General features: G+C 41.1%; 1 protein-coding gene across 1 annotated transcript in view; it reads left to right on the top strand.

Moving 5' to 3' along the window:
• Nucleotides 1-332: 332 nt before the first annotated feature.
• LTN1 (listerin E3 ubiquitin protein ligase 1) overlaps nt 333-9,158 on the top strand; it is a 40,785-nt gene continuing 31,959 nt past the window's right edge. Inside the window, exons 1-5 of the mRNA XM_081859414.1 lie at nt 333-535; nt 2,414-2,617; nt 7,019-7,117; nt 7,854-8,084; nt 9,098-9,150. Coding sequence (XP_081715540.1) covers nt 494-535; nt 2,414-2,617; nt 7,019-7,117; nt 7,854-8,084; nt 9,098-9,150 — 629 coding nt within the window. The 5' untranslated portion in view covers nt 333-493. The remainder of the gene's footprint in view (nt 536-2,413; nt 2,618-7,018; nt 7,118-7,853; nt 8,085-9,097; nt 9,151-9,158) is intronic.

Genomic DNA, 9,158 nt, shown 5'->3' with positions numbered 1-9,158 from the left:
TCCAGGTTTTTTTCCCTTTTTGGGGGGGGGCACTCTCTTGGGGCCCTAAACTATAGCTTGTTTAAGCTTATACGTAAATCCGGCGACTGCATGTTCTCGAAGCAGCTTGCAGTCTAATAATATCGACACGCGGGAAGAACAGAGGAAAGTGGAAGAACCGGGGGCGGGAGGAGGGGGGAGAATAGCGCCGTATCTAGGCTCCTAAAAGTGGTTGGGACCTAGAAGGCAAACGGGGTTGAACTCAACCCCCACGAGCCGCGTCTCGAGCTCCCTTGGAAAGCTCCGAAAGCGGTTATGAAAGAGGCGTGATTCGGCGGAAGAGCAAGAATAAGCGAGGGAGGCGCGAGAGGGGAGGAGACTCCGGTCTCCGGGGGCGGCCTCTCCGCCATCGAGCCCGGAAGCGCCGTCCCTCCTTTCCCCACGTCTGTTGCCCAGGACCAGCTGCTTTGGGCCGGGCCAAGCTTGCCTGCTTGCTTCCGACTTCGCCGCCGCCATGGGAGGCAAGAACAAGCAGCGAACGAAGGGCAACGTGCGGGTGAGTGAGGGGCGCGCGTGTACGTGGGTATGTTATGTGTTCGCCCCCGGAGGGAACTGTATCCAAACGGCAACAGCTTTCCCCACCCAGCACGGGCCTGCTTCTACCCTTGGCGTACACGTGTAGGAGAGCCTTCTCTTTCAAGGGCTGCGTGATTCAACGTCTGTCGGGGCAGGGAGGAGTGGGGGAAAGAGGCGGCCTATGCCAACACAAGCATCCTCAAACCCTCTCCAAAGGGAGGATGAATTCTTCCTGTCCGGGGCCTTTTAGCAGTTGCAAGTTTGTAAATATTGATTCGAGTGTGATCTGGACACTAAGGAGAGTTGAAAGCACGACAATTCTCAGAGTACAAGTTTTTTTTTTGGCTAGGACTTCTTGATTTTCTTTGGTCACGCCACGTCCATATGATTTTGACTTTGTATTTGACAATTAGTGTGGAAGAACCGCTGTCCTTGGCTCCGTTTTTGAACTTACAGGAATCTGTTTCCCTCCCCACTTTGCCATAAACATGTAATGTAAAGAATGGCTCCATCCCTTTCTACTTCAGCCTCTTTCCCTGCTATTGCTGTGAGTACAGCTAATCTGTGTTCAGTTAACACACTTACCTGTGTAATGTATTCCTGGTATGGTGGATAAGAGTACTGGATGTGACATGTGTTCCAATCTGTGCTTAGCAATGAAGCTCAGATCACTACACATAAACACGGGCAGCTGTATACCAAGTTGTAAATTATCAAACTAGTAATCTTGTCATCTGTATTGCCCTGTCAAGTGTTAAGGAGAATTTTAGCACTCTTCTGCTCCCCAAGTTTCTAAGTTAGGTGTTGAAAAGCCCAACCAATCTACATGTTTCTTGTGAGGATAAGGTAGTTTAAGCTCTGCAAAACCTTGATTTTTAACAGGCTTAAATGTAATTAACTGCGTAGATTTTTTGCTTTAAGATCATCCTGTATTATCTTCCTGTTTCCCATTCCCCCCCTCCCCAACAATGTTCAAGTGTTTATTCCAAGCAGGAAGTAGGGGGTTTGCTTCTTACTGACACTCTACTTGTGCCACCTTTGAACTCCACATTTTTTGGAACTAGTGCAAAAAGTCCACATGTGTACAGTCCCTTATGAATATCCTTGAAAAATAGAATGTGCGGACACTGTGCATAATCTGCTGAATGTGTGGAAATCAAGGATGGGACTTGCTGGTGTGTTCCCAATTCTTGTTCCCATGTGTTCATTCCTACCTATAATCAGTGTTTGAACAAAGCTTCTGTTGCTTTGTTATATTTGCCTCTTTCTGCTCTCCATTTCTTGTTTTCCCCATTGTTGAAATGTAGGGCAAAATCACTGTGATCTGTTCTCTGGGAACCTTCAGACTCACATGTTCTTGTTAAGCCCTGGTTTGGCTTGTTATGTGCTAACGGGGTCACTGTGTGTGTCTGGCAGGAGAGGGATGGACATTAGAGTTCCCCAGCAATGCAGTCCAAACTGTTCTAAATGGTAAACATAACAAGAATCCTGTAGTAGCTTAAGGACAAATATAATTATTGTGATAATTTTAAGATTCCAGGACTCGTCGTTTTTGCTATAACAGACTTTCATGGCTATTCTTTTGGAATTTATCTAAAATGTAGACTTCTCGAGAGAATAGAGTTGTGAGCACAGAAAAAAAGTGTTGGGTTAAGACTTGAACAAGCAGCAGTGAAACTACTGAGAATAATGGTATTGGGCCAGTTGGATTAGTTCTTTCGGTCATAAGATAAAGAATTGCAGCTGTTGGGGCACAAAAATATGCCCCAAAATGGTTGTCAGTAAACAGAAATTTTAGAATTGTTCTGTAAAAGTAAGCTCTCTGTTTCTCTCTCTCTCCCTTTCTTTAAAAAAATAGCCCTCTAGCAGTGGTAGAGCAGCAGAACTTCTTGCCAAAGAACGAGGAAGTGTTCCTGGGTTTGTTGGCTTCGGCACATCTTCAAGTGACCTAGGCTATGTCCCTGCGATTCAAGGCGCTGAAGAAATAGATAGCCTTGTGGATGCTGACTTTCGAATGGTGCTGAGAAAACTTTCCAAGAGAGATGTTACAACCAAATTAAAAGTAGGTTTGTTGTACTGCTCTTAAATGCCTAGTACCGCATTTTTCACCCTACAGGACGCACCGGCCCATAGGACGTACCTAGATTTTTTTGGAGGGGAAAATAAAGGGGGAAAAAATTATTTCCCCCCCCCCCCAGGCGCGGGGCTGGGGCGGGGAAGCCCAAGCTTCCCCCGACCCCAGCCCCCAGAACGGGTCCCAGAGCGCAGCTTTGGCATTGCTCTGGGAGCTTGCTGGGCTGGGGGGATAGCTTCCTGAAGCCTGGAGAGTGAGAGGGGTCGGTGCGCACTGACCCCTCTCGCTCTCCAGGCTTCAGCCAAAGCCTGCATTCACCCCATAGGACGCACACACATTTCCCCTTCATCTTTTTTTTTAAAATAATATTTATTACTTTTAAAACTTACAAAAAGGAAAGAAAAGAAAAAAGAAAAAAAGAAAAAAACAACAAGAAAGGGAAAAAAACAATACAATACAATATATAAACAATACAAAACACAACATTAACCTAAACAAAACAAAACAAAAACAATTTAAAAACATACATCATACCATTTCAGTAGTATATCTTTCATACCCTTGTTTCATCGACCTCCTCTCACCTCCCTTTTTGTATTCCACTTCTATTAATTGTTTCAGCAATTCCTTTCCATCTTTCTCTATTTTCTGTCATATAAATATCTTTACTTATTTTTACCCTTATTTTCCATTAATACTATAATGCTTATTTATGCTTAACTCCTTATAACATTTCTACTAAAGCCATAAGATTTCATTCCAACATTTTTCTAACACTCAGTAATTTTACAATATTTCTATTTCTGAAAATAAACTTTAAACTTTTTCCAATCTTCTTCCACCATCTCTTCTCCCTGGTCTCGGATACTGCCAGTCATTCGTCAATTCCAAATAGTCCATCAACTTGGTGATCTTCTGTCCGAAGCTCTTAACTCTTTTCCAAGTCCCTTCTGCAGGTCTTCTTCATATTTATACATGCACTTTACTTTGTCTTCTACTGATCTTGTTCTTATTTTCCTTCCTTTGATACTGAAGAGCAGATCTTGGGGAAGCTCCAACCTAGCAATGCTTTTATTCCTTCTCGACAGGTCAACCAAATCTCCATGGTTAAATCTTAAATCCATAAGGTATTTCAGGACATGTTTCAAAATTCCTCCAAATCCAAAGGCCCCCACAGCTCCAGTCTCCTCACAACCCAAGTCCAAATCCCAAAAGTCAGTAAATCCCTGCATGAAGGGATCTATCCAACTTTCCTTCTCCAGTCCAGGCAGGGCTCCGATCCTCAATATCTGACTTTTTCTAAATTCAATCATAAAAGGCCTCAACTTATAATCCTCAATTTGCCTCTGTAAGGCTGGGACTCCCACTTGTATTACTTTAGGTTCAACAACAGCAACTTTCTCCTTCGCCTTCTCGACAATTTGCCCTGTCAAAGTAGATTCCTGTATCAGATCCTGAATAATTTCTGTATTGATGTTCACTTTTTGTCCCAAATTAGTCACTTTTTGTCCCAAGTTAGTCACTTTTTGTCCCAAGTTATCAATTTTACTAGTAATGACATCTGTCTTCTTGTGGAGTTGTTCCAACGAGTGACTTATCTTGCATAATGCAATCACTAAAGCTTATTCTGTCGACATTCTCAAATAGTCCAAGGTCAATCCCTGATTCTCACAGTCTCTTATCTTGCAGCTGGTTCCCCCAGCTCAGCTCTTATAACAGTTTCAAAGGCTCCCTCTAGAGGGAAACAGTTTCTATTTGTATAAATCCTTTTAAGCACAGTTCAAACAGTAAATATAGTTTCAATTTTCAGTTACTTTTCCTCCTTTTTAAACGCAGAAGAGGACAATGGAAACAATATATTTCTCTTATTTAGCTAACTGTCAAGATACGTTATATTCACAGCCAATGAACTTCAAAACGTCAATCTTACTGGCAGCCCCTTTCCGGGTTCAGAGCGGTGGTGATTTAATTTTCAACACTCTCTCCTGCAGGCTTGCGCGATCCAAAATTTCCCCCCTCTTCTCCTGCTTCCAAGAGGGGTTTAATAGTTTTAATCGATGGAAGTTTATTATTTTTTTTTATATATAAATATTTATTAAAGTTTTTAAATATAAATGCACAAATAATAAACAGTCTTACTTCTATCACAAACATAATTTCATCACTTCTTTGGGCTCCCTCACGTCTCCCGCTCCCATTTACATCGTTAAAAGTTTTTTCCAAACAAATTATCAACTTGTTTACAATCTCATGTCCACTCATTCAAATATAATCTAGCACTTCTTCCAAAAAATTTTATATTTTCTTTAGTCTCACTTATCATCAAATTTCAAATCTAATTTAGTGGTGGCCAGTTTTTTATAATCTAGCATCCTTCTTAGCATTCAACCAAATTACAATGTTTTTGTAGATACTTCTTGAATTTCTCCCAGTCTTCCTCCATCTTCTCTTCTCCCAGGTCACGGATTCTGCCAGTCATCTCGGCCAGTTGCATATAGTCCATCAGTTGCATCTGCCACTCTTCCAGTGTGGGTAGATCTTGAGTTTTCCAGTTTTTTGCGATGAGTAGCCTTGCTGCCGTTGTTGCATACATGAAGAATGTTCGGTCCTTCTTTAACACCTTCTGGCCGACGATACCCAGAAGGAAGGCCTCTGGTTTCTTAGTAAAGGTATACTTAAATACCTTTTTCAGCTCATTATATATCATTTCCCAGAAGACCTTCACCTTAGGGCATGTCCACCAGAGGTGAAAGAATGTTCCTTCGTTTTCTTTACATTTCCAACATTTATTATCAGACGAATGGTATATTTTGGCAAGTTTAACTGGGGTCATGTACCATCTATATATCATTTTCATTACATTTTCCTTCAGAGCATTGCATGCGGTGAAGTTCAGCCCAGTGGTCCACAACCTTTCCCAGTCCTCAAACATAATGTTATGCCCAATGTCCTGTGCCCATTTTATCATAGCCGATTTAACCATTTCGTCTTGTGTATTCCATTTTAACAGCAAGTTATACATTCTAGATAATACCTTAGTCTTTGGTTCTAACAATTCAGTTTCTAACTTCGATTTCTCCACCTGGAACCCTAACTTTAATCGATGGAAGTTTAATCCTTTGCGGAAGACTTTCCAAGACCTTAGCTTGCAGCGTCTTTGCTTCAATCTATTTACAAAAGGGGAAGGCGGACTTCCTGTTTAAAACCTTCCCGTTTCGGTGCCAAATTAAGACATTTATAAATCCAATTTTCCGTTCTACTCACGGGTAGTTGTTTAAAATCGAATTGTCCACAGGAAAAAGTCAGCGCTCTCCGGCAACAGCAATGCGGCTTCACTCCGTGAAAGAAGCAATCAATTCGAAGCACCGCGCTGCTCACCCCACGTTGCTCCGGATCTCCAAAACCGGGTCTCCCCGCGAGTAGGGGAGGCGCAAAAGGTGCCAGCCGAATCCCAGGTTCACAGGCTTCTCCCGCCTGTGATTTTTAGTGGGTCTCCGCCTTCGCTGTGGCGGCCAGACCCTGTTTCCACGGAGTAAATTCCTCCCGATCAGAGGAATTCCGCCATTGCCAGAGGCGCTAACCCGGAAGTCACATTTCCCCCTTCATTTTTGGAGGGGGAAAAGTGCGTCCTATAGGGTGAAAAATACAGTAATTATTGATATGCTACTTAAAGCAAGTTTAGACAAATAACATGAGGATAGAAATACACCGGAGAAAGAAACAGTTACTTTCAGTTTATTTCTAACAAATGGTTTGTTGCACTATAGGGTGTTGTGTGATTTGTTTAGCTGCATATTTTAATGGTTAGGCAAGCCTAGGATTGCAACTTTATTTGGAATTAAGAACTTCTAAACTTGATTGGGCTTTCTTATGTAAACTAAGTATAATATCATGATGCAAGTCCCATGTATATCAACAAGAGATGTAGCTTGTTTACTCGTATATAAATCCCATTGTAACTCAGTTGAACTTACCCTCAAATAATTGTGGATAGAATTCACCCTTAGTCTTTGGGTTACCAGTGATTCACAAGGTTCCAGGCTGTATATCCTATACATGTGTATATTCAGAAGTAAGTCCCACTGAGTTGAGTGGGACTTACTCACAGAGAAATGCATATATGCTTGCACTGATAGTAGTTGAAGGGTAGGAATGGAGGATTTCAACAAATACTTTATATCCTTCCTTTTATATGTTGTTTAGGCTTTACATGGTTTTAGCATGTTCTGTAAAATAGTTATCCAGAGCTGATGGAAAGTGATGTGGAAAAGGTTACCCCAGTCTTTAAAGTTGCATCTGTAGAGACAAGTGCAGTCATAAAGCATATGGGGAGGATAATAGATTACCAGTCTTTGGAAATCATGCTCATTTTCTCTTTTTAAATTTCAGGCTATGCAAGAATTTGGAACAATGTGTAAGGAGAGAGAAACAGAGATTGTTAAAGGAGTCCTACCTTATTGGCCTAGAATTTATTGTAAAATATCTGTTGTAAGTATTAAACTCTTGGATTATGGCAAATATGGACAGGGTTATATCTGACAATTGTCAAAGAAATCAGTGCATGGTTCTGTTGTACTGGGGGTGGATATGATTAGTTTTGAAGAAAGTTTGTGACTTGGTATAGAACTACTTTGTGCTTTATGAACGACTCATATTTACAAAGGAGTATGGGAAAGCTTGAAATAATATTGTATACCTTGGTTTAGGGACATGGCTGGTGCTGTGGTCTAAGCCACAGAGCCTAGGGCTTGCCGATCAAAAGGTTGGCGGTTTGAATTCCTGCAACGAGGTGAGCTCCCGTTGCTCGGTCCCTGCTCCTGCCAACCTAGCAGTTTGAAAGCACGTCAAAGTGCAAGTAGATAAATAGGTACCGCTCCAGCGGGAAGGTAAACAGCATTTCCGTGCGCTGCTCTGGTTTGCCATAAGTGGCTTAGTCATGCTGGCCACATGACCTGGAAGCTGTACACTGGCTCCCTCGGCCAATAAAGCGAGATGAGTGCCGTAACCCCAGAGTTGTCTGCGACTGGACCTAACGGTCAGGGGTCCCTTTACCTTTACCTTGGTTTTTAAATGTCAGGATTGATGCCATGTAGCTTTTAATTTTTTGCCCCAGAAACTGAGAGACCAATATAAATACTGAGCTCTTAAGTGTTACACCTGTATAGTATGCCTGTTTATTTATATATATAGTTACCTATAGTTTCCCCCCCAATATTTATTGTAGGATCATGATCGTCGGGTCAGAGAAGCAACACAGCAAGCTTTTGAGCAGCTTATTTTGAAAGTTAAGAAACATTTGGCTCCTCATTTAAGAAGTCTTATGGGACACTGGCTGATAGCTCAGTGTGATACTTACTCTCCTGCAGCGTCAGCAGCTAAAGTTGCATTTGAAAAAGCCTTTCCACCAAGCAAACAGCCTGAAGCCTTAGTATTTTGTAAAGATGAAATTCTGAATGTGAGTTTTCCAATCTGTATGACTATGTTAAAGCTTTATGTTAGTTGTGTTTTGGCTTTTTTTTTAAAAGAGTGAAAAGAACCAGGCAGAGGGTCTTCTCTGTAGTGGTGCCCGTCCTGTGGAACACCCTCCCATCAGATGTCAAAGAAATAAACAACTATCTGATGTTCAGAAGACATCTGAAGGCAGCCCTGTTTAGGGAAGCTTTTAATGACTGGTGTTTTAATGTATTTTTAATATTTTGTTGGAAGCCGCCTAGAGTGGCTGGGGAAACCCAGCCAGATGGCGGGGTATAAATAATAAATTTTGTTGTTGTTGTTGCTGTCACATTAGGGTTTTGAGTTTGATTCTTAATTACTTCAAATATATATTCTGTTCTTTTCTTAATTATTTCAGATGTAGTATGGAAAGAGAAAGTTTTGTCTAAAACCAGGATCATCGTTTACACTATAATTAGTTTCAAGACAAACCAATTTCATAACCCATGGTTTGAAGTGGACTTGTTTTGAGACTTAGTATTAAACTACAATCCCCAGTTCAGATGGAAAGGAAGACTGTTATTTTACTAAAAACAAAAGAAAAGCTTTTACGTATTTTCTTGACCACACAGGAGCGGGAGGCAGGAATGTGTGAATCCAAGACTTGCTGCAGCTCATACCCATCATAATACTTCATAATGCATTGTGACGCTCCAATTTAGGCAGTGAGAGAGAAAGGGTGTTACAAATGCAAATTCATTTTTACTTGTTGGTCATTTTTACTTGTAGCTGCTGATATTATCAAAGTAGAAGCTGTGATGCATAGTTGAGCTTGTTTAATTAAGAAGGAAAAAATACACAAAGTCACACATTTGTTCCTCATTAATTTTGAAGTGATTTGCAGTTTGGAAATTCTAAGATGAAAGAAACAAAATGTTGTAATCGTTTTGGTTTATAAAACTTAATATTAACTTTTCTATGAGAACTGCATAATTTTATTTTCCATTTAAGGACATCTAGTTGATTCTTCTCTAGGTACTCCAAGATCACCTTTTGAAAGAAACACCTGATACACTAAGTGATCCACAGTACGTAC

This window comes from Podarcis erhardii (assembly GCF_964252035.2).
Source record: "Podarcis erhardii genome assembly, chromosome: 4".
Classification (NCBI taxonomy): Eukaryota; Metazoa; Chordata; class Lepidosauria; order Squamata; family Lacertidae; genus Podarcis; species Podarcis erhardii.
The sequence above is the reverse complement of the archived record's forward strand: the minus strand, read 5'-3'. Positions and strand labels throughout refer to the sequence as shown.